This window comes from Talpa europaea, assembly GCF_964194135.1.
Source record: "Talpa europaea genome assembly, chromosome: 4".
Lineage (NCBI taxonomy): Eukaryota > Metazoa > Chordata > Mammalia > Eulipotyphla > Talpidae > Talpa > Talpa europaea.
Genome location: NC_140070.1, coordinates 40,112,237 through 40,139,699, shown reverse-complemented (window position 1 = coordinate 40,139,699; position 27,463 = coordinate 40,112,237). Strand labels below are relative to the sequence as shown.

Below are 27,463 nucleotides of genomic sequence, written 5' to 3'. Positions count from 1 at the left end.
GAAGTTCAAAATTGTTCCACTATTTAATAGGACTGATTCAGAGTATGGTTGTTTTCTTGAATTTTCAGCAAAATTGATGTGGTAACTTTTTATTTAGGTAGAAAAACAGTTGAACAAGTTCTTTATAATAGCTAAAATTGCCGATCCCAAACTTGGCTACAACTATTAACCTGATGGAAGAAAAAGTACAATAGAACTTATGTCACAAGAGTTTACAACGAACAGGTATGGGTATGTGTAGTTGGTGCACTGGGATGTTTCTTGCCAGCTAATGGAAATGTTCCAGAGACTTACAGTCAGATAAGATGGATAAGATGATGGATCTCTTTAGCTCTCTTCAGTATTTCATTTTTTTCTATCACGACGCCTAGTTTCTTTTTCTCTGTTAAGGAGGCTAGTTAGTATCAAAATATTTCCTTGCTGCCAAATATGAAAAATGAGTCTCCAAAGTACTAAAGAGGAAAAAAGTTATTTGGGAAGTTTATCTGTCCTCAATAGTAAATTTTTAAAAATGTATTTTTGTATCCTTTAGTATCAGATTAGAAACAACTTTATCATCTGCCTCCCACAGAGGATGTAATATATAGTGGAAAAATAAGTAAACTTAGAACAACATTGGAAATTTCTGACCTAAGACGAACAGTGACCGAGTAACAGATAGAAACCTTTAGTGTACCAAATGTTTTCTCTGGTAATATAGCATAACTATTCCCAATATGAAACAAGATATTTTAGGTTTTTTACATAACTGTATTTTTTCATTCTGTGCCTCTCCAGGTTGTAGTCAATTTTTTGTCTTTGCCCTCATTTGTGGTACTCCTATGGCCCTGAAAAGCTTTCTTCATCTCCTCAGCGTGTTTCTGTTAGCCTTCACAGCTTGTAACAGCCTTCTCTGTTTTAATTATATTTCTCTCCCCCAACCCCCATGGTCTTCCTGGAGTGCTTCCTGCTCTGGGCCCTCATCGCATAGTCTGCTTTTCTCTCCTCGGACTAACTGCTGGTGGACTAACACCCTGGAGCCCTGGTGCAGGTGGAAGCAGGCTCGGGTGCACAGCCAGGTCTGCATGTGCATGGGCCCCCATCTTGGTGGAGGATCAGAGCATGCTGGATTGGGTCAGAGCCAGCTGCTAGTAAAGGGAGGGTATTCAAAGCCCCAGCACCTATAAAGGTACGTGTTAAACTTCCATCAGTGGGAGGGAAGGGTTATATAGGGTTGCAATTCAGGTGATATTACTGACTGATCAGAGCTACCAGGGAAGAACTGTAGAAGTACTTGGTTTAACTCTCCCTACTGGTGTTGATGACTTTAATCATTACTACCCCTCCACCCCCCAAAAGTTTTTAACGCTGGTATTGATCTGTCCCCTAAAACTTCCTCTTGTGACAACAGGAGCAATGAAAAAAGCATGCGCTCATACACTCTTGTCCACACTGCTGGCAGTGGTGCCTCATTCAGTCCTGTGAACGAACTGTTGTGACAGAGCCACTTTGCAGTTTCTCCACAATCCTAGTCCAGAGTGATTTGCTGAGTAGATGTCGCTCATTTATAAAACATTGAAGGAGATTGCCCAAAGTCTTTTCTTTCCCTGAAGTGCAATACATAGTTTTTTTGTTTTTTTTTTTAAAGATTTATTTATTTATTTATTTATACAAGCACCAGGTACAGTCAGAAGCGCGGGAGGGTGAGAGAATTCACCAGAGCCAGAGTGGGGAACAGAACAGGCAGGCAGACGAAATACACTGCTGAGGGGAGCAGCAGGCGCGGCAGGAGAGGTCTGCGCGCCATGTGGGACCCTCGCTGGTGGCCTGGGATCGAACCAGTACTGCAGAGGCTGCCGGTAGCTTTGCAGCCCAGCACTCAACCACTGCGCCACCAGGGGAGGCCCCATAGTGTTCTTTATTTATGGTTTTAAAAATACTTTCAAAGGTGTCCTAGATTGATAATGTTGGGTCATGTTGACTAGAAAATAAAAACCTCATTGGTCTGCCTGATGACAAAAGACTGCTTTGTATAATGGTTCTGAGTCCAGACTCTGAAATTTGATTTTTTCAGTCATTTATAATAAGCTTAGCTTTAAAATGATAGGATTGTTACAGCATTAGAAAAGTGTGTGTGTGTGTGTGTGTGTGCGCGCGCACATGCATAATTGTATGCAGTATGAGATGACTGCAACAACAAAAAATGTGACTTAAAGAAAAGAGAGAGTAAGCTCTTAATCCTAACCACTAGGCCACCAGGGAGCATCAAGCTTAAACATGAAATGTTTATTTCTCAGCTGAGCGCCTGAAAAGTGATCCATGGTGAGCATGGGAAGGCCATATTTATCAGTGACTTTATTTTGTTGTCTGCCATCTTTAGTGGGTAACTTTCACCTTATGTGCTCTAAGATGGTTGTTCCAATTCCCACCATCTTGACTTTTAGATAACAGGAAGGAGGGAAGATAAATGCCCTTTAAGAGCACATCTTAGAACTGGGAGGCATTGCTTTTTCCTACACTGTGGGCCAGATCTTAGAAATAAATATGCCCCGGTAAAATGTTTTATTTACTGTGTAAATTGGGAAGAATAAATATTGGAGAAAATGAACAGTTGCTTCTAAAGTGTATAGTAAGTGCAGTGTTTTGTTAATTATGGATACTCATCCTTATCCACAACTGCCAAAAGGAAAAATATTACCTCTGTTAGACAGCCATTGGGATCTATACCTCACCAGTTTTGGATATCCCTGAAAAATATTTTCTTCCAAGCTGTGACATGTGGAGAAAGAGATCTATTCATTTCACTAATTTAGAAAAGATATTACAAGATGTTATATTTAATATGATGAACATCCAATAAAGGTTAGAAAATTGTCTTCCTGTCCAGCTTTCATTGAGAGAAATATTTTAAAACTATATTGTGTCAGTATACAAAACTGTACTTGTCTCATGTTTTTTCTATCTAAAATGTCTCTTCAACATCTTTCTATACCAGCATTGTGGACCTACCTCATTTTAGAAAATGTTATTTGTACTTACATTTTTTGTGAGATGAAGTTTAGATGACAGATAACTTCCTGATGTAAACAGGGAATTTCTAAAACTTCTTAGTTCTTTTTGTCCTATTGCCTCAGAATCTGTAATCTGGTTTTTCAGTGTTAAGAAATTTTCTCTGTGAGAATACTTATGCTATTACAGTAAGAGTACTCTGGCATGAAAAGCAAATAAAGATTGAGATGGGTTATAACTATAGTGCTCAGTTAAATTCAGAGTGAAAACAAAAAAATAAACCTAGTGGGTTTTCTGTTTCTAGGTAACATTTTGCGTATCTTATTTATTTGGATGTTAAGATTTAAACTATGGTGGGGGCGGGAACGGAGGGATTGGGGTCAGAATGGGGGGGCTGCAATTGTATGGGGAATATAACAATAAAATTTATAAAAAAAAAGATTTAAACTATGTTACTAAAGCATCAGAAGAGTTATGTGCATTTGTTATTCACATGCTGTCCATGCTGTACTATTAAGCACATGTGAGGTCTTAACATGTTTTTTAATATATATTTCCACCCAATTTTATTGAATGATAATTGACACGTAATCACTGTAAAGTTAAGCCATACAGAATGATGGCTTGATTTACATATATTGTGAGCTGATTTCTGCAGTGAGTTCAGCTAGCATCCCACCATAACATTCTTGGTAGAAGACAGCAGGATGTTTGGAGGGTGATACTTTCTCAGCATTTCACCACTGCGCCCTTTCTATCATTGGCACGGGACTACCTCTCCCTCTGTTTTTCAGTACTAGTCGTAAAACCAGCTCCTTTCCATTTCTTTCCCTCTTTACTATGCTGCTTCTCAAATTCAAGTCAAGATACCTGATCTATCAATTACAGAGTGTTTTGAGTAGGTGAAGAGAGGGTGGCAGGTAGAAGTAGGTAAGAATTGGGTGAATAATAGGGAAAGAACATTGGGTGGAAATGTAATGGTTTAGAGATCTTGGGTTCAGGTTCAAGGTTTAAATCTTGGCCCTGTCAGTTTCTAGTTTTGTTACAAGTTATAAGCTTTCTGGGCCATAGTTTTCTCATCTATAAAATGGGGATAGACACAGGGCCTACTTTAGTAGTTGGAGTCATAATTAACACATGTAGTAAATGCTTGGTAGTATGTTTGGCAAGTATCATTTCTTCATGTGCAATGTATCAAAACTTTGTGACATTATACTCAGAGGAGGCTTTCTGTTTGTTTCCCTTGTCCATCAACCTACCTGCCCTGCCTCTGGAGTTGAAGTCAGGCTTGGAAATTTAAATATTTGACACCTTGTTTTATATCATTTGTTAAGTCAGTTAGGAATGCTGGAGAAGAATAACAGATAATTTTGGAAAAAAGGAAAAGAGATTAGAGTGAGGCTAATTCCGCATTTTCAGGCTTTTGATCAGTTTGCCATTCTAGCATATATTTAAATGCTTTGAGCTTACTTGAGAATGAAAGAAAAGAAGAAATAAAGTAAGAAAAATGAAAATTGGAAAGATCACAAACTTCATAATGTTAAGGTTAAATTTTTGGTCAAAATGCTAGGACTTGCTAACATGATCTTCTTTTTTCTATTCAGATGTCCTAAGCAGCTTTAAATGTTCTCTTCCCTCTTCTAGCTCTTAACTTCTTGAAGCCTGCTCTCATATGCCATCTCCTCTAGGGTGTAAACAGAAGCATACTATTCTCCTCACTCTAGAGAAATTGGGCATCTCTATGGGGGGCCAGATTCTAAGGGGGTTCTACCTCTCACAGAATCTTTTAATTTTGACTTTGAGAGTAATTTTCCATTGTTTTAGAAAACTCCTTCAGGGACAGTCTACAGTTTTATGGACAGAATTTGGTTTCAGCAGAAAAATCACAGTTTACATTTAGTTACACTTCACATCAACGAGGATGTCCTGTTTAGAAGCAGAACTCCAGACCTTTTTAAAGAACAGTTTATCTTTCTTTTAAACAAATGGAAGTATTATAGGGGACACAGATGGAAGGCAGGTTGCTACATCAAAATAAACTAATGTGTGGTTTCCTTCTCCCAAGTAACTTTCCTCTTAAAATGAGGGTAGGAAGAATGCCTTAAAGTTACAAAATTTTAGTTTGCTACAGCTAGTCATTTTACAGTCAAAAGCAAGCATAATGCTAGCTAGCATTTTAATGTTTGTTTAAAAGTAAACTGCTTTAAAAGCCCTGGAGATAGAATAATTCTTTCATGCTAGTTACTAAGAATTAATAATTAAACTGCTCAACAGGAAATGAACTTGTATAGATGGATTATTTTAGGTTTGATATTATTCTCTACCAAGTGGACTTAGTTTCAGTCTAGAAACTGCATGGTTTGCAAACTGACCTGTTTGCTTTTATTCCTTATACCCAGAACTGGATTTTTGAAGAAGAGGATAGAGCAGAAACCATCAACAGTCCCATTTGATTAGATGCTACCTAATGTGAGCATAACCACACATGCACACCTGTGATTGTGGCTGGGAACTCCCAGTAATAACAACTTCTGGTAGCTTCCACCAGCTCAGGCAGTTAGCCCCAATTCCTTTCTCAGAATTCCTGACTTGAATGGGTAGAAGTCCTCATATAAAATGCCCCATAATATTTCTAGTGCTGCTTGACTATGAAAGAACAAGAAAGCTCTAAAAGGTGGCACAGCTTTCTTTAACAACATTTCTTTAGTAAAAAAATCCTACTTACATGAATTTAAAAGAGGAGAAAAGACAAATAGGCATGAGGACTAACCAGCTTTTTAATGTTCGCTTAAAAGTAGACTACTTTGAAAACCCTGCAGGCTAGAATATTTAATCACTGGCTTGCCAAAAGAAATGTTCTGATGCTGGGGTCTTGCCTGGGTGCTATAACATAGTGATTTTTCTTTTCACAACCAGCTCTGTAGCAGAAGCGGACAGGCCACAGCACACTTCTCAGTCCTGATCTCCTGAGGTCTTTTAGATACACACCTGCCATTTCCATGCTCTAAGCCTCAGCAGATTTATTTTTCATACCTCCGTAAGCTAATATCTATTAAACATTGTGTATAAAACGATATGTATCAGGAACTACTTGCTGTTGACACAGGGTCTGTACTCATGGGGTTTTGTTGATTAGGCAAGACTGAAATGTCTTTATTTCCTGGGTGTTTTGATAAAGGTCATGTAAAGGTTGTCTGTCAAGCTAAGCAAGGATGCTTTGCACAGCAACTATGTTGAGATTTTGAGAGATATTATCTCCCTATAGCCCCCAAACACTTCTCTCTTTGGAAATTGCTCACAGTATTTTAGGCCCTCTAGAAGTGTGAATGGGGCTTCTGTCTTTTCTCAGGGAAAACTGCCATTTTATTGATGTGTCTCAGCAGGAAACAGTCTGTTGGTGATGGATTTACTGAGAAGAGTGGAGAGCAAGTGAGAAATTGAGATTTTTTTTTGTACAGAGTTTGAGAAACTAATTTATTTGTGGAGTCTTTTAACCCATTTGTTTTTTAAAAATCAAATTGTTAGTTGAACAGTTCTCTAACATCTTCTAGGAAATGTAGCCTAGTCAGCAATCAAAGGTAGTGTTGTTTCAGGGATTCTCATTAACTCAAAGCCAGGAGGTGGTGGTAGCTTCTGATTTTTGTTCCTCTTTTTATCCTTTTATAAGTTGTACTGTTATTTCTGGCATCCCAATCTATGGATAACTTTTACGAACCAAGCATGAACAAAGGTTCTAGTACTAGAACACACTACTCATCATTCCCTGTCAAGTGCTTTTTCCTCCCTATCACTCCATCTTTATTATCAGTTGCCTCACCAAGACACACACTTCTTTATAAGAAATCAATACAAGTTGTGTTGTACTAGGTTAAACCTATATAAGAAGAAAACATGGATTAGAATATTTTAATCATCAGTATTTAACTGTCAGGAGAAATATGGGTATCCCAAAGGTCTGTTATTTCTGCTCAGAAATAGCCAAGAAATCTAGATCCTGCAGGTCCAGCATTTGGGAGCTCAGGAAGAAATGAGTGATCCTTGATGGATGTGCTGAGATGAGTGTGCCAGCTATTTCATTTACAGAGACCACCTCCAAATCTTAGTAAACACAATGCTGGATGTCATGGGGAGGGTTGGCAGAGCAATCACTTAAGTTGGAGTTAGTGGCTCAGTGCTGACATTTGGTCCTGACACTAGATGAACATTATTGTTGCAGTCTTATTAGGTTTTTTTTCCCCCTTTGGTTTGTTTTCTGTCATTGCATAGGAATGATCCTTCTCATTTCCTTCCATATAGTTCCTGTAATTCTTTCATCTTTGACCCTATAACGATGCCTGGCTGGGGAAGTACCAGATGTCCTTAGGCCTGGAATTCCTGTCAGTAGATGGGATTGTTTGTAGAATTCTCTCCTAAGGGATATATACCAGGACTGTCAGCTTTAACAGCAACCACTTATTATATCAGAGTATGGCAGGCTGACTCCTGGCATTTATTTGTCATGTGTGGTATACTTAGCTATTTGTTTAAAAACTGTCCTTTTCTTTTTTTTAAAACTGAAGTACTTTATTTTTTTAATAAGATTTTTATTTATTTATACAAGAACTGGGGAACAGGCCAGATGCGCAGGAGGGTGAGAGGATTCACCAGAGACAGAGCAGGGAACAGAACAGGCAGACTGATGAAATACGCTGCTGAGGGGAGCAGCGGGCGAGACAGGAGAGGTCTGCCGCGCCATGTGGGACCCTCGCCAGCTGGCTGGGATGGAACCAGCGCTGCAGAACTGCGTTCAACCGCCTTTGCCACCAGGGGAGGCCCTAAAAACTGTCCCTTTCATATTTAGTAGTTACAGTTTGTGAATCAGAACTTCAAAATTTTTGCCTAGCTAAATGTCATTTTAACATTTAGAGCAAAATGTTATATACTGTTCTTAAGTATCTCATTGTTTTGACGTATGGTTACTTTGCACAAATAACTTCTCTCTCACCCTGATAACAGCCATTATTAATACTTGTGACCTCTGTAGCAGAATTTCCCATGTATGTTTCATGGGCTGCTTATAGGAATATTAGGTATGGATGTTATTAAAAATGCAGGTTTCGTGTCTTCCCTGCTGCTCCCCTCGGCAGTGTATTTCAGTAAATCTACCTGTTCTGCTTCCCACTTTGTCTCTAATGAATCCTCTCACCACTCCCCCTGCCGCCCCCACTACCTCTGGGCTACACACATGCACACACACGTACGCACTTTAGGTTTCAGGCACCCAGCCTGCTTAATCAGAATATTCAGGAGTGGAGACCAAGAATCTTCATTTAAATAACTGTAATATCCTCCTAGTGATCATTTTGCCTATTAATTGTTTCAGTAGAATCTTTCTGGGGTGGTCTGTGGACCTGGCATCTAGTTAGAAATGCAGACTCTCCGGCCCCACATTAGCTCTACAGAATCAAAATCTACATTTTTAAAAATTTATTTTTATTACTATTTTTTAATTTTATATTTTTTTACGTCATTTTTCATTTTTTTGCAGAATGTATGCGTTTTCATCTTGGTTATAGTCCCAGTCCCCTTATTTTGTTCCTTCTCCCTTCTCCCTTCCCCCCCAGTGTGTCTCTGGTATATAGTTGCTTGTTGATTTTAATTTTTACTTTACAATAATTAGTCTTTTTCCTAGCAGATTGTCTCACTCATAGCAGGAATTTAGAAAACCTACATAAGGGGCCAGGAAAAAGACTAATTATAGTAAAGTAAAAATCAAAATCTACATTTTAATAAATTCCTGTGATAATATGTTTGCTCAAGTTTATAAGTTACACTATAACAACTTAAACAACTTCTTACACGCATTAAGGTCTCAGTAACCAACCATTGCCTCTTGGTTCATTGGGCAGCTTCTCTCAGATGTCTTATTTATTCTAAGACAAAAATAACTACTCACAAACTTTTTATCTTGGGGCATGTCTCAGAAGAATTATTCTTTTTATTGTCAATAAAAAAATCAGAGTAAAAGTTCATCGTGTCATTAGTTTAAGCTCAGATTAGTGGTAATTTCCTCTTAAATAAATGCAGAAGTACCTCATAAACTATAATTGCAAATCTGTTTCTTATTGGAAAAGGTCTCTTTCTTCTTTGCCTGTGTGCGATTCATTGGTTCAGAAGTCTCCGTTCCAAGATCAAGCAAAGTCTTCTCAACAGGTCCCAGTGCGCTTGGCAAAGAGGAACTTTCTGAGGCCACAGCCTCAAATTAGTTGGAGAAGAATATTTGAATGTAGTTTATATGACAATTCTATTAGAACTAGAAATCCTTCCTGTGAGTTGGGTAATGTGTCTTAATAGAGCTTCCCACTTGTATCTGATAAGGGAAGTCATATGTGTTTTAGTTAAATATTCTAATTTCTAAACCTTATCTCCAGATCAACTGAATCATAATTTCTGTGGGGGAGTATCAGGAATTAGTTTTTAACAGATGCCTTGAACATTCTTGCACTCATGCATATTTGAGAAATGCCGAATTATATACTCTTTCCCCCAGCAGAGTACCTTTCTGATTATGGTTTTGGGGGGTTATTTTTGCTTTCCTGGACATAAGTTGCCCCTCAAACAGCAGAGACAGTTCAGAATTGCTGCTGTAATGTTTCAAGGACTTAAAAATACTTGTTAATTATACTTCCGTACTTACATTCCTTTGAAAATGTCCTAAAGATGGAAAGTTTTATTGTTAGTGGGCACTCTGAGGGGTACCCAGGACCCTTCAACTTGCACACTCTAAATGGGTTCTGCTGTCTGCTACATAAAGGCAGAGCATGTTCTTAGTGTGTAAGACATTAATAGAAAGTAACTTTAATAGAATTAATGTATATAGAGAAGAGAAGAAAGGATAAGTTTCCCAGTTAAACACGCGAAGTTATCCCATCCTTTGTGGGTAAATGCCCGTCCAAAAAGGGTTGGACCAAAGTGGGGTCACTAAGGCTAAAAGTTTGCCACAAATCTAAGGCACTTTCTGGCAGGGAAACAATGGGAAAGGGGTGGAAAGAGCCAGGCAATTCTGGGATGAAAGGAACAAAAAGTACAAGTCAAGTTAAAGGCTGCCATTGTCAGCCACCCCTCAGGGTCACCTCCCTTGCCGAGGATCGAACTCGGATCAAACTCGTGCTACAGTAGCTGCAGATTGCTTCATAGAGCTGACACTTAATTGTGCCACCAGGGAGGCCCTGGAACCTACTCTTTTTATGGAGCTTACACTTAACGTCTATGTCATGTGGAGGAACCAATGACTAAAATAGTTAAATGACCCATACACAAGAGGTGTGTGGGGGCGTGGGGGCGATAGCAAGGGGTTAAAGTTGTGATCTGCCATCTTTTAACCCAGAACTTTTCTCACATTTATCTTTTTAATGTGCTTTAACCTCAGAGATAAACTTGTTATTGTTACTGTTGTTATTTTAGAGAAATAGGTTGCTCACTCTTTTCCTTGTAATTAAATGGTTCGTAGGACATCCTTTCTGAACTTTGCAGAAGAAAGCGGGTCTTGAAAGGGAACTGTCCACTCAAAACATTTTAGGATTAGAGTAGTCCTTATATCTTGCACAATTAAGACAAAAATATAAATTATCTAATGTTAGGAATCACCAAATCTATTTGTGTAATTCCATGACTAAATTAGGTAGTATTACCTAATTTGGGATCACATTCTTAATTGATAGAGCATTTTATGGGTTTAAGTTCTTAGTTGTTTTGGTGGGTAGAAAAGGAAACTTCCTGTTACCAATAAAACCCTGACCATTTCTGTGAAGTAATTTCAATACTATTCAAGTGAACTTTCTCCCAGTGAGCATATCATCTGTAAATGTCATTGCAAAAGGACATTTAGATCCCTAATCTGAGGAAATTTAGATCCCTAATTCAAGATTACAGTTATCAGTGAATAAAACACCTGTTCTCAAGGAATTTATTTTACTAAACTTCCGCGGACAATTAGAGAACACATGACTGGTACAAACAGAGCAAAAAGGAGTTAAACAAGAAGGAAGGAAAGAAGATGGGAATAGTTATGGAAAGCCTCTTCCTTGGAAACAAAGACACTTGATTTCAGCTTCTAATCCCCGAAGTGAGCCTCCTACACAAGAATAACTGTACAAAGGAAAAGACACTTATCCAGGATTTGGAAGGAAGGTATGGTGTTAAGATGAACCCAGTATGGCCCAGAAAAACTGCAGGAGAGAGGGGGCCATTTTTAATGTGCATTTGGAGGTCAGAGGTTTGGGAATTTGGTCTTCATGTGATTGGAACGGACAGACACTTGTTAAGTTAGCAGTGCTGATAGGTTAGAAAAGCAATGATTTTGGCAGGGTGGGGGGTATCATATGTATCTGACATTTATTGTTTATTTCAACACCTTTGAACCATAAAATGACACTACAGGTAAAAGTTTAAAATCTGATAAATTTTTCGAGCACAGATTGACATTTAGAGGAAAAACTGATGCTTTTGCTAGCCTTAGGGAGTCATTGAGGGCTAAGGACCAGATGTCTGAGCACTGCTTACACCTGGATAGTGTTGAGGGATGAGGTGTGAGGTTAAAGCTCCATTCTCATCTCCCATGTGATAGGATTTTTGTTAGCAAAAAAGTGTATGGCAGTATTTCAAGTGTGGTATTAACCATACTAACGGGGTTATTTGGTAAGTCATGGGTATATTATAATCCAGTATATATACTTACACTGAATTTTATGTATCTGAGGTTTTATATTCTATTGTGTTTAGAGCATTTGGAAATTCATCTACTGGACTCCAAACAAATTATACTTTAATAGCTTAGTGTGGCCATTTGGAAGAGTGATTGAGAAGTTTTGGCACAACTGAACAACATATTTGGGATGCTGGTTGTATCTTTATTTGGTCATACTGGAACACAGACTGGCCCTAGGAGAGCTGTTTTGGTTTTCTGGCCAGAACAAGGCTATCACAGCAGGTTCCAGAGAGATCACTGACAGGCCTAGTCCTGTCAGGTCTGAAAGATCTTTACATGGCCCCAGGTTCTGACCTTTTGGGGAATTCTTTCTCAGTTAAAGAATAGTTTTGGAGACTGCCTAAGCTGTTTGAAATCCACAAAAGGGGAAACAGTGAGATGATTTTCATGCTGTTTGTGTTCTTTACAACTATATTGCAAATTGCATATTTTCATTCATGTGTTAAATACTGAAAGGAACTACAAGTTCCTGAAAAAGTGTGGAGATTATGGAGGTAGTATGGATTAATAACATTTCACTCTAGAAATTCATTATTAGTAATGGCATATTTGTTTTTCTTGAGTGGTATGCAGTTTGTTCCGAGGTCCTATTTTTTTTTCTTAACTGTTTGAAGACACTATTTTATGGGTAACTTAGAACACCTTTAGCTGACTGAATGAAGTGCAGAAGTTTTAGGATTTGAATAATTCTTTAATGCTTATTCTACCCTACCAAGTAAAGTGATACTTAAGCTACACTTGATGGAATCATCTTATTATTTAACTTATTTAACACAAATTTGTATGTTTACTGTGTGCCAGGCTTATTTCTAAATGTTCTATAGATATTCATGTATTTAATCTTCTTTGTGACCCTATGATGTAGATTTTTGTTGTATCTCCCATTTTACAGAGGAGGAAACTGAGACTCCAGTTAGTAAATAGCTTGTCCAATATCACTCAGCTATTATTAGGTATTGAAGTTGAGAGATTTGAATCCAAGCAATCTGACTCCAGAATGTGTACATGGTTAAAACTGTTCTACTGGGCCTCCCTGGTGATGCAGGGGTTAAAGACAGCACTATCAAGCTATTGCCAGCCACTGCAGCATGAGTTCGATCCCCACCCAGCCAGGGAGGAACCCACATGGCTCAGCAGATCTCTCCTGTCTCACCCACTGCTCCCCTCAGCAGTGTATTTCAGTCACTCTGCCTGTTTTGTTCCCCACTCTGTCTCTGGTGAATCCTCTCACCACCTCCTGTACTTCTGGCTTACAACCCAGTTCTTGTGTGCATGCATAAATAAATCTTTAATTAAAAAAAAAACTGTTCTACTAAGTACTTCTTTCTTGGAATGAAAAGAACCAATGCAAATACTAATAGACTGAACTCTGATTGTTAGGTTAATATCTGTGATGGAGAGACTGGACCTCAGTAACTGCACCCCTTTTTATCTTTGCACTGACGATTCTGAAGACACTTGTGGCTTAAGACAGTGTTTTATTTTTACATGAACCATATGTGAACTGAATACAATATAAATATACTTATAAATATCAGATATAAATATTTTAATGACTTGATTGAAATGGTGTTGATAGCAAAATGGATCTTCTTAACCTGATGTCTTTTGACCCCAATATGCCTTTATGAAAGCCTTTCCTTTCACTATACCTTTGAAATTAGAATGATACCTGGAGATCAACTCTTGCGCACCTTCATTTTGTAAGCATGGAAGCTGAGGCTCAGAGTTGCCAGTGTCCAAGTGCTTAATTGCTGGTTTTGAAACAGAAATGTGATTCAATCCACAGTGCTCAATTTAATGATATTTCCCTTTATTGCAGTAATTACAAAGTGACTGTGACAGTGTAATATGACATATTGATTCAGATGGCCACATAAAAGGTTAACAGATTCATTGTGTTTATCAAACACATTGTTTCTGCAGAGAGGTAGTTTCTGTACTAGGCTGGATGCTGTTAGCTGTGGCCTAAATACATCAGTTGTGTTCTGGAATTAGAAATTCCTATGGGAAAGCTCTATCATGTGCAATAGATCTGAAATAGGATATGGGTATTAGTGAAAGTAGAATATAGCTAGATACTGGATCATTTCTATGAAAGATAGTGATTGAACAAATTGGGGGAAATTATAAATTGAGTAAAATACATTTTTAAAAAAGTCATGTTTATTTCATTCTAGTTCATAATACTGAATTTTTATCAATTAAAAAGTTAATAGGAAAAAACCAATCTTATGATAGGGCATTAAGAGAAAAATGCATGTGAATCAGTAACTTTATAGCTTCACTGCCTAACTTTACCAACTGATATAAATCTTTTGATTAAAGTTTGCATAAATATTTATGTCCAAAAGCTTTTTTTTGATGTACACTTTATGCTTAAACTTTTTATTTTGACATAATTTAGGTTCACATTCATTTCTCAGAAGTAATACAGAGAAATTCTGTGAGCTCTTGGCCTAGTTTTCCCGACTGCTACTATCTTGTAAAAGTACAGCATACACACACAAAGTATAGCACAAAATCACAACCAAGAGATTGGCATTGACACATCCAGTCATTTAATTTAGATTTCCCATTTTAATGTGTGTTTTGTTCTGTGCAGTTTTATCAGATGTGTGTAAGGTAAAGCAGCCTATCCCATGTATCCCTGCCATTGCATTTGTGTAACTACCCCACAACTCACACCCTGTTTGACCCTAACTCCTGCAAACTCCTACCTGTTTTCCATCTCTGTGATTTCTTCAAGAATATGTATAAATGGAATCATGTAGTATGCAACCTTTAGGAATTGTTTCTTTAAGCTCAATATAATATCTTTGAGATTGATCCAAGGTTTTGTTTTTGGTTTTTTTTGGTTTTTTTTTTTTTTTTTTTTTTTTTGAGTAGTAGTCTGTGGTATGGATGTACCAGGTTTTTGTTGTTGTTTTGCTCATTTTAAGCTTGTGTATAAAAATTGCATGTTAATACTGTCAGTTGCAGCCTTTCGTGGGAGGAAGAAAATGCATCTGTTTTAATGTTCTAAGCCACTTTAATATAGAGAACATTTTCTTTACATATTACTTTTTTTTTTAATCCTTGTGACAACTGTGTATAAGAAATTAGCCCCAAGTTTATCAATAACTACTAAACATTTATTTCCCCTTTTCAAAGGGTTGGGAGTTTAAGAGCAGCTTAGCTAGGTGGATCAGGCGCAGGGTCTCTTAGTTGGGGCTGTAGTCATGTGAAGACTGGACTGGGACTTCATCTACTTCCAAGACTGCTTACTTGGCATTCGCCCAGAGACCTCTCACCTCCTTATGTGACTGTCCCCATAATTACTTCTTGAATATCATCACAGAACGGCAACTGACTTCCCCCAGAGTGAATGAACCAAGAGAAGCTTCCATTGAAGCCACAGTGCCTTTTTTGACCTAGTGTTAGAAGTCACACACAGAATTTTGCCATATTCTGTTTAGAAGTGAGTCACTAAGTGATGTTTACACTTAAGTGGGGAGGGGAATTAAACCTCACCTCTTGAAGGGAGGACTATCAAGAAATTTATATACATATTTTAAAATGACACAAATAGGTACTGTTATTGTTTACATTTTCTAGCTGAGGAAACTTGTGAATGGAGAAGTTAAGTGACTGCTTCCATCTGAATCCCTCCCTCTACACTTAAAAAAAAAAAAAAAAACCACAACTACCTGAGCTCTACTGCTTTGAGTGTTAACCTTTTAATGCATATAAAAAGTCACCGTGGTTTTATTTCTTCCTTCATTTGATCCGTATATGGATGAATTACATGGCTATTTGATGCCTCCCTCCTAGTATTGCGCCTCAGTTTTTACAGCCACTCCTTTAGTTCATTCTGTACAGCTTAGAATGAATTCAGGAAACCTACTGCTAAGTACTGGGATACACACTTCTGTCACATGGAAAAGAACTTACAGTTTGAAGGTGAACTGTGACTTGGCACCAAAGAATTTAAAAGGAGTATATTGGATCTTTTTCCTTGATTGAATATTGGGAAGCAAATCTTTTTTCCACAGCTTTGTAGTTTTGCATTCCTCATGCCTTCTGTAGTTGTTTGAACTATGGTGCATTGTGAACGGTTATTTAAGAATGCATTGCAAACTGAAGTTGGCAATGGGGTTTCGTTCCGCAGATGAATTTTATCCACTGCTATCAAAAACAGTTTAAAGCCCTGGGCAGTGTTAAGACCTAATCTCCTGTAGTCTCTCCCCCCCCCCCCCCCCCCCCAGGTACTTTAAGTGACCACGAAGAATTCTGTGTACTATCTGGGATAGTTTTTTTCTCTGTGGTTTGGGAGAGGCGGAATGACTTTTTCCTTTGAACAGATCTGCTTCTAGAAAATATTAATCACCCCAACTATGCAGAAGGAGATAGGGAGGTCTTGGAATTTAGATAAGATCTTTTTCATATTTTTAGCTTATATTTCATTTTGTCATTCCATAGAAAAAGCCTGTGTTGTGGGTAGTCCAGGTGATCTTTTGAACATTCAATTTCATGGTACTTTGTATTATTGAAACCCTAAGGACTAGTGTACTTTAGAGCATTAAATGCCAGCTTCTGTTTATGATATACTGGATTAATGTATACATTTTAAATCTTCATGTTTCAGCAATTTGTAAGCAGTGTATTTGAAAGAGGTGTAAGATTCCATGGACTAACCAGGGCTGAAACAGCAAACCATCAGAAAGTTGACTAAAGGAACTAAGGGGCAATCAGAAAGAGGGAAACAGGATTAGAGCTAAGGCTAAAATCCTCAGTTTGTCTCATCCTTTTACATCCTTTTAGATGAATAGCAAATAATGAGGAACAGCCTAGATTGAACTTTGGTCTTAAGAAGTCCTATCAGGGCCTCCCCGGTGGCTCAGCGGTTGAGCACTGGGTTGCGAAGCTGCCTGTGGCCTCTGCGGCACCAGTTCAATCCCCGGCTGCTCCCTGGCCACCGGAGGAGGGTCCCACATGGCGCACAGACCTCTCCTGCCGCCCGCTGCTCCCCTCAGCAGTGTACTTCGGTCCCTCTGCCTGCTCTGCTCCCCGCTCTGGCTCTGGTGAATTCTCTCACCCTCCCGCGCTTCTGACTGTATCCAGTGCATGTATAAACAAAACAAACAAACAAATAAATAAATAGAACATGCCTCTATTGAAAAAAAAAAAAAGTCCTATCAAATTGAGAGATGATAAATCATAGCAGGCTGGACTGTGATTCTCAAAGAATGAACCTAGTGGTGTGGTGTCCAGTGCTCACCTATTCTCCCTGTTACCTGTGGATGTTTGAGCCCTGCATGTATGAGCTGATGGACTCTAGTGCTCCTGCCTTTCCTGTGTGTTTCCATGAGTCATCTTTCTTCTTGCCCTGATCCTACTGGAAAGTTTTCTGATCACCTTGGCAAAAGAACATCCTTGCTTCAGGGTCAATAAATAAGGGTTTAAATTGGTTGTTCTTCAGATAAGAGTCAACCAAGTGAATATCACTCAAGGTTAACCCTAGTGGATCTCTCAAAACTGGGGCGGGGGGGGGTACCCATATGTTTCAAATAATTATGTGGCTTTGTCCTTCAGAAAGGAAAAGAACGGTTATCAATTTAAAACTAAGCAAACCTAGGAGTCCGTAAAAGCAGCACAGTGACACCTTTTATCTTTTGCTTGGTCAGTCATTGGTGTCTGTGGCAACCTGGTCCCCTGAACAAAAACATACCTTTTTAAGATTGGAAAAGGACTGAGACATTAAGTCCAGTAGGTGGCCATTGTCTCGAAAAAGGAACTTGACCACCTGCTCCATCTCGAAGCCAGTGCCAACAAGAAACTGGATCTTGACCAAGGGCTGGTCGGTTTCAACTGAGCTACAACCAGAATTCACACCTGGCAGACCATTTCAGTGATTGTGGTAATCCCTTTTCATGGTGGCAAGACATGAATGGGAAATCACAACAGTCCAACAAATGCTTCTTTGGAAATGAGATGACCAGCAGTCCTGGGCTGGATTCAGCCTTGCAGTTTGGTGTTTCAGTTGGTGTTGCTTGACTAAAGAACTAAATTCCCTTATACTTCATTTTATTTATTTATTTATTTTTTAAAAAAAGATTTATTTATTTATACAAGAGCCAGACTACAGGCCAGATGCGCGGGAAAGTGAGAGGATTCACCAGAGACAGAGCAGGGAACAGAACAGGCAGACCAACAAAATACACTGCTAAGGGGAGTAGCAGGCGAGACAGGAGAGGTCTGCCTGCCGTGTGGGATTCTCACTGGCCAGCCAGTATTGAACCGGCGCTGCAGAGGCTGCGTTCTGCTTCACAGCGTTGCGCTCAACTGCCTGCGCCACCAGGGAGGCCCTTATACTTCATTGTAAAAGAAAAACAAATATTAACCCATGTGTAAAACTCCAAACCAGGACTCTTGACATCCCCTCCCTGCCTTGTATGGTAATATAACCCTACTCTATTGGAATTATGCTGCACGGATATCTGGGGCTCCTTTTCACTTCTGTCCCCAAGATCAGTTTTGTCTATGGTTGAGGGGAAGAGAAGAGGTGTTGGAGAGTGACCCCTCTGTTCTTGTGAAAAATAGATGGTCACCTCTGTTCTTGTCTTGTGGAAAATAGAATGGTCATAAAACAAGACCCCCCACCCCCAATCCTGTTGATTGAAACCAGGGTGATTCTGCTTTCCAGGACCTTTCCTTAGAGTTGCTGGTGCCCTTTTTTGGTCAGATTTTATTTTTAGAGTGAGTATTAAGAAACATTGGCTTGTGGTCAGGATTGAAATGTGAAGCACGTTACATGAATATGTATTTCTACTAGATCAAGCTTGTCTCTGTGAGCAAGGACAGGCAGGAAAATGTGACTTCCTAAGGACAGCAGTGGATAGGCACAACCCTTAGCTTAGATTTTCAGAGGAAGGAGATATGTGTGGTTTTTTTTTTCTTTCAAAGAAATTGTTCATGCTTATAAATTGTTCATGCTTATGTTTAAATGCCAAAGTGTATTAATATGAAATGAAAGTCCACTATAACCCCATCTTCTCTGCTATTAGCATATAGGTTATCTGGTATTAATTCTTTCAGTACCGTTAAAAAAAAATTGTGTCTGTACCAATTTACGAAAACATGAACCAATTAAATTGGGACTATGAATACTTTTTGCTGTTTTCTCCCTTAACCAAAACTCTTATACATCAGTAGAGATCTGCTTACCATCTTAAATGTCAAGTCTGAGTTTTAGTACCTTTTCAACTTTGTGACTTACTCCTTTACATTTGGGATGTATGCATAAATGTTTGAGTTAGTTATTGTGAGTTGAAATGTGAGTGATTTTTATAGTAACCTTGTGTTGATGACTCTTGTTAATGAATTAATGGGTGGGTAGTCCTGAAATATCATGGTCTATTTCAGTCCTTTTGAGTCTGTCTCGATTTTAGTGTTTTTCATTTTTCTCCCTTGACTCTGATTATTTTTGTCTTGTTTTTCCTTTTCCTCTCCAGTTTCTTTTATTGTGTTAATTTTTTGTCATGAGTTGTTTGTTTTTCAAGTAATATTGGGATAACTTATCAGTGTGATGGTGACTTGAGGACTCAACACATCATTTTGTTTGCCATGTTACCTCCAGAGGTTTTGACTTGTCTCCTATGAATACACAATGTTACTCTATAGGTTTCTAAAATAATTTGAGATATTTGGGGTATATACTGTGCCTTCGGAGCCGGCTATACATGCTACCAAAAAAAAGAACTTTCAAAGAGTGATTTAAAAATATGGAATGTTCTAGAACTTTGGTGTCTCCTTTTGTTCTCTTGAGAATGTGGGTTGATGGAGAAAAAGCTTGCAGAGGACAGATGATCATAGAAACACCGTGCATTTTATTTATTGGACTATTTTAAGTGAGTGACAATAGTTATTTATGTCTCTTGAAAACGAGAAATCATTTTCTTACATGTCAGTAATCATTTTCTTATATGTTGACCCCACTCCCATGAATTTAGGTTCAGAGCCGCTAGAGATGATCCCTAAGATCTTTTCATCAACAACTGAAATACACACAGAAAATGTCCATACTCTTTGGACACTATGGCATTTACCAGATGTAGCCACTGGCTGAAAAATGTATATAATTTTCTAAATACTAAAATATGAAGCATTCTCTTAGTTTTCATTTTCATGTCTCGATTACCTAAAGATAATGCATGCTTTTTGTTATTAGGACGTGCATTTGAAGGTCTGGTTTAGCCTTTCTATCTGGGGAAGCCCAAGACCAAAAAAAATTTATTTTATTGACTTAGAATTTATTAAATTAGAAGTCATTCACTGAAATGTGACTGTCTTTCATGGTGGGAGCTGGCAGTGCCATTGAAGAACAAAGGGCTAGTTTATCCCAAATGTAATTGTGGCTTCCACAGGAATGCTATACATATTGGCTCGCCAGGAGGGCTCTTGCTCTTACAGTTCAACAACGGGCAATTTCTCCTAGCATTTATTCTTTCAGTTCTGTTGGGTTAAAAATGAAGTTGGAGGTATACCCACAGACTCCATTAGAGTTCCTTTGGGATAGAACTGTCAGCAGCTTCATGTCTTGAACTTATGTGAGGCATATTCTGTCCTTGACTAAGAAATGTGTTTCCCCATGTGTCTGATAAAGTAAACATCTGTGATGCTGAAGGCTTAATGCCAGGCACAGCTGTGTCCGTAGACATTGCTGTTAAATTAAGGACTGCCCCGGATAATGATTGACCTGCCACAAAGTTCATTTGGTGTCATTCATTTGTTACTTTGGGAGGGCTGTTTTTTCCTGAGCATTTGATCATGAATTTATCTGTCTTTTAAACATTTGTCTCTCTCTTTGGGTGATAATCAATTACTTTGTGAAAGACCAAACTTTCACTTGTATATTCAGTTTCTTTCACTGACACAAAGCTCCCTGCAAGCAAGAATCATGTCCTGTCTTAGTGATTTCCATAGAAACAGCAAAGACAAAACCCCAGAGTGCTTTGGTAGTTAAGAGCTTTGGTACAAAGTATGATCTTGAGAAGAATTTGAGATATTTGACATCCCTGTGATTCTAGGTCTCAGTCACCAAAAAAGCATGAAGTAAGCAAATCAGTAAAAGTTGGGTTTTGTTTTTTATTCCCCCCCCCCTATTTATAGCCATGACTTTTTGTCTTAAAACTCTTAATCTGGGGCCTCCCCGGTGGCGCAGCGGTTGAGCGCTGGGTTGCGAAGCTGCCCGCAGCCTCTGCAGCGCCAGTTCGATCCCCGGCTGCTCCCCGGCCACCGGAGGAGGGTCCCACATAGCGCGCAGACCTCTCCTGCCGCCGCTGCTCCCCTCAGCAGTGTACCTCGGTCCTTCTGCCTGCTCTGCTCCCCGCTCTGGCTCTGGTGAATTCTCTCACCCTCCGGTGCTTCTGACTGTACCCAGTGCTTGTATAAATAAATAAATAAATATTTAAAAAAAAAAAACAAACTCTTAATCTGAGGAGGTCTAGAAAGGATTCCAAGCATGTGGACATAACTTGGATTTAAGTAACTTTCAGGTTTATTCATAAACTCATAAAGTATTTAAGAATTATTTTTTCATAGTCAGCCTCATACCTGTCTTGGCAGAGGAGAGAATCTCTCTTCAGTGATGAGATATCCTGGATTTCTCTAGAGTCAAGGAAATATAAGTCATTTATGAGTTAGTGGGAAACTTAGGCCTCAGAGAATTCCATTCTGCCCCCTTATATAACAGCTTCCTGTTGAGATACTAAGAATCTCTTACTACTAGTTCTGAAATATTTACATAGAAAAGAGTTTCCTCCATAAACTTTATTGCTTTTATTGACATAAATATTGACATTATTTCTTGTTTCCTAAAGAAAGTAAAGTAACGACAAATGGAGATAATTCTCAAATTAAAAAAAAATAAGCTTATCTAATGTACTTTTATAGAAAGGTGGGAAATATAACCTAATAAATATTGAATCATGGATTATTCCACCACACCTTGTATGTCCTACAAGGCATTTTCTCCTCTTCCAATATGTGTGTCTAGAATGAAGTTAGAGTATATGTACTTTCTCCTTGAACATAATTTTTATTAGTTGCATAATAGTACATATTATGGGTGTAGATAAAGATATTATTTGCTTTTTCATTCATTTTTTAATTTTTTTTTAAGATTATTTATTTATACAAGCACTGGGTACAGTCAGAAGCGCGAGAGAGTAAGAGAATTCACCAGAGCCAGAGCGGGGAACAGAACAGGCAGACCAACGAAATACACTGCTGAGGGGAGCAGCGGGCAGCAGGAGAGGTCTGCACGCCATGTGGGACCCTCGCCTGGCAGCTGGGGATTGAACAGGCACTGCAGTGGCTGCAGGCAGCTTTGCAGCCCAGCACTCAACCGCTGCACCACCAGGGAGGCCCTCATTCATCTTTTATACAGTTTGCTGAGGTATAATGTATAATAAAATGTACATCTTAAAAGTGTACAACTGGTAAACTTTTAACATATGTGTAACCTGTGAAACCATTTCAATCAAAAGTTCCCTTACACCCTTTTAATTTTCTTCCCACCCTGTCCTAGCTTCCTTATCACCAAGGGATCACTGATCTCTCATTATACAGAGGGGGAAATGCCTTGTAGGACTTACACCAAAGTTTGCATTTATAATTTGTTCCATTTGTATAAGCTTTTAGAATACACATTAGAAACATTAGTTTCTATCAGTAATCTTTTGTTGCTAACCATCAGTTTTCTTGTGGATTATGCAGTTATTCAAAAATTGACGAACATGTTTGTAAAGCCTTGTTCTTTAAAGCAATAATATAAGTGGTAGTTTATTTTCTAAGTTAGCTGCCCAAATCTGATTGATACCACTCACATAGCTGAACTTCACTGCTAGGCAAATGGTACTCCTATGTTTAAATCACAGGGGCCTGCATGTCATATTATTTCTTTGGAAATCTTTGATCCATTCAACACCTACATAGTGTCAGACATAAAATAGATACTCAAGGGCCTCCCCGGTGGTGCAGCGGTTGAGCGCTGGGTTGCGAAGCTGCCCGCGGCCTCTGCGGCGCCGGTTCTATCCCCGGCTGCTCCCCGGCCACCGGAGGAGGGTCCCACATGGCGCGCAGACCTCTCCTGCCGCCCGCTGCTCCCCTCAGCAGTGTACTTCGGTCCTTCTGCCTGCTCTGCTCCCCGCTCTGGCTCTGGTGAATTCTCTCACCCTCCCGCGCTTCTGACTGTACCCAGTGCATGTATAAACAAAAAACAAAGAAAGAAAGAAAGAAAGAAAGAAAACGTGCCTCTATATATATATTAAAAAAAAAAAATCTTTATAAAAAAAAAAATAGATACTCAAAATCTGAATGAATGGCAGCTGGCATTCCCTCTCTGGACTGTGGGAGGAGAGTTGGTGGATGATGAGGAGAGCACACCGAATGGCAGGATTCTTTTGTAGTTTGTGTCTTTGGCTATTGTCAGTAATTCAGCCTTAGCAACTTTGATTGAGAAAATTCATTTCTCAGAAAGAGCCTTTATCTCTGGTAAAGATGGCGGGGTGGGAGGTGGTAAGAAGGGGAGGCAAAGATATATTGAACAACAGAAATGACCTAATTGATTTTTATAATACTCTCCTCCCATCAGCAACAGAATACAAATTTGTTTTTATGTACACTCACAATATTCAAAAAAGGAGGAATTGAATGGCAGGGTTTTATTTTTCTTCCCCCTTTTTTAAACAGTCAAGCATATACCTCTACCATATTATCCAGCTATTGTGCTCATGAGTGTTTATCTAAGAAGAAAGAAAACAAGTCCATACAGAGACGGCTGTTTTATTTGTAAAAGCCAAAGCAAATGAATGGATAAATAAACTGTTGTATCCATTCAACAAAATACTAGTCAGCAATATATAAAAGGACTAGACTATTAATCCATGCAGCAATGTGGATAAATTTCAAAATAATTATGTTAGAATGAAACAAGCTAGGCAAAAATGTTCCCTTTGTATAGACTTTGGTTCCCTTTGTATAAACCTTTAGAACACACATGCTAATGTATAGAAGGCATATCAGGGATCCCTTGGGGATAAGGAAGATAGAACAGTGTGGGAGGAAAATTAAGAGGGTGTGAGAAAACTTATGATTGAAATGGTTGCACAGGTCATACACGTATGTTAAAAGTTAACTATTTGTACACTTTCAAAATGTACATTTTATCATACATTATACCTCAGTAAAACTATAAAAGTTGAATGAAAAAACAAGCAAAATAAGTCGTCACTATTCTGGGGCTCTTAATTAACATCATCTTAGTGCTTTATTAAGCACTCACATGTAAATGGTATGATGTTTTACTGTGTACTGTTCTGGATCAGTAAAAGAATCTTGCTTGCTGATTTTTGTGTGTTTCAAAACCAGAAGCAATGGAAAGTGTTAGGATTCTAAAAATGTTCTCTTCATTTCACATCGAAGAAAAATCTCCCATACTTACATGAGGTTAAGAATTGAACGTTGAATTTTTCTTTACCTGTGGCAGCATGGTTTCTAATGAGAGAAATATAAAATGTGGAGTGAGCTTGTACAAAGAATAGAAAGGTGGTAATTACTGAGGGGTGGGTGGGACAGTGTTGGTCAGAGAGTCCAAACTTCCAGTTATAAGATGCCTAAGTTCTGGGGATCAAATGCACAGCATTGCCCTTAATATAATTGGTCACTTTCAAGTATATTATGTATTGTTACGAGTGAATAGATCATAAATCTTCCCACCACAAAAAAGAAATAGTTATTGTGTGCAGGTGATGGAAGTGTTAGCTAGCACTGAGGGTTTTTTCCTTTTTGTTATTTTTATTCCATTTTGCAATATGTTGTATCAGATCAACATAGCTATATACCTTAACCTCACACAATGTTGTATGTTATAGCTTAGTCAAGTTGGGATGGGGGGAACTTCGTAGAGGCACACAAAACATATTGTAATAAATAGGTAGAAACAAAAGGAAAAATAAAATGTGATAACCATGGTTATTCTTTGCCTGTGGGAATTGACCCTGAATTTCTGAGCTGGTGACTTTTGATGTTCCCCTGTGGTTTTGATCCTCAGTTCCCAGTTTAAGCTTGATTCACCCTTCACCCAGAACATACCCCCTTTCATATTGCTTTCTCTGCTGATAAATTTTACCCAACACTTAAAAAAAAAAAAAAAAAACGTATCTGTTGGGCCTCCCCTGGTGGCGCAGTGGTTGAGCACTGGGCTGCAAAGCTGCCCACAACCTCTGCAGCACTGGTCCAATACTCAGCCACCGGCAAGGGTCCCACATGGTGTGACAGACCTCTCCTGCCGAGCCTGCTGCTCCCCTCAGCAGTGTGTTTCGTCAGTCTGCCTGTTCTGTTCCCTGCTGTCTCTGGTGAATCCTCTCACCCTCCCGCGCTTCTGACTGTATCCAGTGCTTGTATAAATAAATAAATCTTTAAAAAAATTTATTTATTTATGCATACAAGAACAGGGATGTAGGTCAGATGTGTGGAGGTGAGAGGATTCACCAGAGACAGAGTGGGGGGCAGAACAGGCAGATGTACTGAAATACACAGTTGAGAGGTGCAGCGCATGCCATAGGAGAGGTCTGCTGCGCCATGTGGGTCACATCCTTTTCAGTCCTCACTCTGATGGTAATGTGCTTTCTCTGACATGGCCCCCACCCCTGCCGAAAGTGTGTCCTGTGCTCTATGTTAGTAGACAGTATATACATAGATTGTGCCCCATACTTTAACAATGTTCACATATGTGCCTTGAATGAATTCTGCCAGTGGCACCTAGAAGGGCATCTTAGGTATTGGTCATGTTGTGAAAGAATACAAGAGGAGCATCTTCCATGGAGATCCGCATCTGAACAGATGTGCAGAGTTGTATATTTTGACTACTATTTAGATACACCTGAGTTGTTTAATAAACTTTTACCTTTATCAAAATTAGGTATTTATTGATGCCACTGAAGAATGAAGTAGGACAAAGCAAATTTTTTGATCTTAATTTTTAACTGCATTCTATGCTCATTGGTTAGTGGGATGGTAGATTTCCCGTCCTCAGGACATTTTTTCCTTCAGCTAATATTTGTTATCTGGACCTGCTCCATGTGACTGTTGAGGCACCCACTAGTTGGGAAAGGATAAATTCATCTATACATTGAAATCATCTATAGATGTAATTAATTTTGAGTAAGCCACAAAGAAACATTATAGAGTTGGCATAATGGTATCTTAACATTTTCATTTGTGTTATGGGAAAGGACATGAGTTAAATAGGAGTCATGGAATATATGAAGAACTGTGTTTTTGAGATTTCATGTGAGTGCTGTTCTCTGGATTGTCCACTCTCTTGATCACTTCTCATTCATTTTCCAGGTCCGGACCCTATTTGTCAGTGGTCTCCCCCTCGACATCAAACCTCGGGAGCTCTATTTGCTTTTCAGACCATTTAAGGTACTTTTTAAAAATCTTTCAAAAATTGTAAAGGAAACTATATTTAAGCTTCATGGGCAATTTTGGGTAGGAAGAAACAAAATGTTTGAGAAAGCACCTTTTATAAAGTGGTCTTTTTAAAAGGTCTGAATAAAGTAGGTTAAACAGCTCAGTTTTAATGTTTCACTTAGGAAAGACAAAATGCTTTTTGTCCTCAACAATAGGTTCTCTAAATTGATGTGAACATGAAACTGGCATCTATTGCAAATGGAACAACCTTGGTGTCCTGCCCATTTATCCTCCACCAGGGGGGTGCTAGGAGTACTGTCGCAGTGCTATCCATTTATTTACTATACAATAAATGTATATTTATACAAATTGTATTTATAACATAAATTATATGTATATTCATATTTATACAATATATAGATTATATATTTCTATAATATATATGTATTTATATCCATAGGAAGTTTCTTAGAAATTGAAATAATCCCTTTTATATATTACTCTGGAGACATAATAAGTTAAATAATAGACTTTTATGAGCTATTCTTAAGAACCCAACCTCCATTATTTTTTCTGTGGGAAAAAATAAGTTTCAAAGATAGTAAAATTTGAAAGGTTTGGTATGAATTGAGGTAGAATCTTTTCTGGTGCTTAGTGAAATATTTAATGCAGTTCCCTGTGAATTGAAACTGTCAAGGTAAAATCACTGTAGAGATGCTTAACATTGCTGGGATTGAAAACCTTACAGGAATTGAAACTGAAGCTAAAATAGATATGCTACTAAGGAGAAACATTGAAGGTTAGCCTGTGGAGCACAGGAAAAAACTGGGACTGGGCAGAAATGTGGACTGGAGGCCTTCGCCCTCAAGGAGCAAACCTGGAAGTCACAATAAGTTGAGGACCTGTGTGTAAACTCACTGGCAAGGACTTGTCTGCAGCACTGCCTGGCTGGGGCCACACTGGGACTAGATGATGGACCATCTTAACTCTGATGGAAGATCCATGACTTTTGCAGTGGACTCCCGGTCACAGAGACAGGACCATTTATTTTAGCGACAGGATCTAGCTGTTTAGGGAGAGGGACTATGATGTGACAGCTGCAAACAGCTGGATAGGAAAAGAAGCAGGAAGGTTGGGGGTTGGGGGACAGCCAGTTATAACAGCAAGATAAAATCGAGTCCACTTGTGTGCCAAGAAGTCACCATGTCATAATGGATGTAACCCCATTCTGACAGCCACCCCCTTAATGCAACAGTAATGATGACTGTACAG

At 38.7% G+C, this 27,463-nt stretch overlaps 1 protein-coding gene across 3 annotated transcripts in view; it reads left to right on the top strand.

Annotated features, from left to right (window-relative positions):
* Positions 1–27,463, top strand: part of RBPMS (RNA binding protein, mRNA processing factor) — a gene marked incomplete at both ends in the record, with an annotated part of 159,114 nt that overhangs the window by 46,171 nt on the left and 85,480 nt on the right. For all 3 annotated transcript variants that reach the window (XM_084231620.1, XM_084231619.1, XM_084231618.1), the window contains one exon: positions 26,126–26,203. In XM_084231620.1, the coding sequence (XP_084087746.1) occupies positions 26,126–26,203 (78 nt within the window). The remainder of the gene's footprint in view (positions 1–26,125; positions 26,204–27,463) is intronic.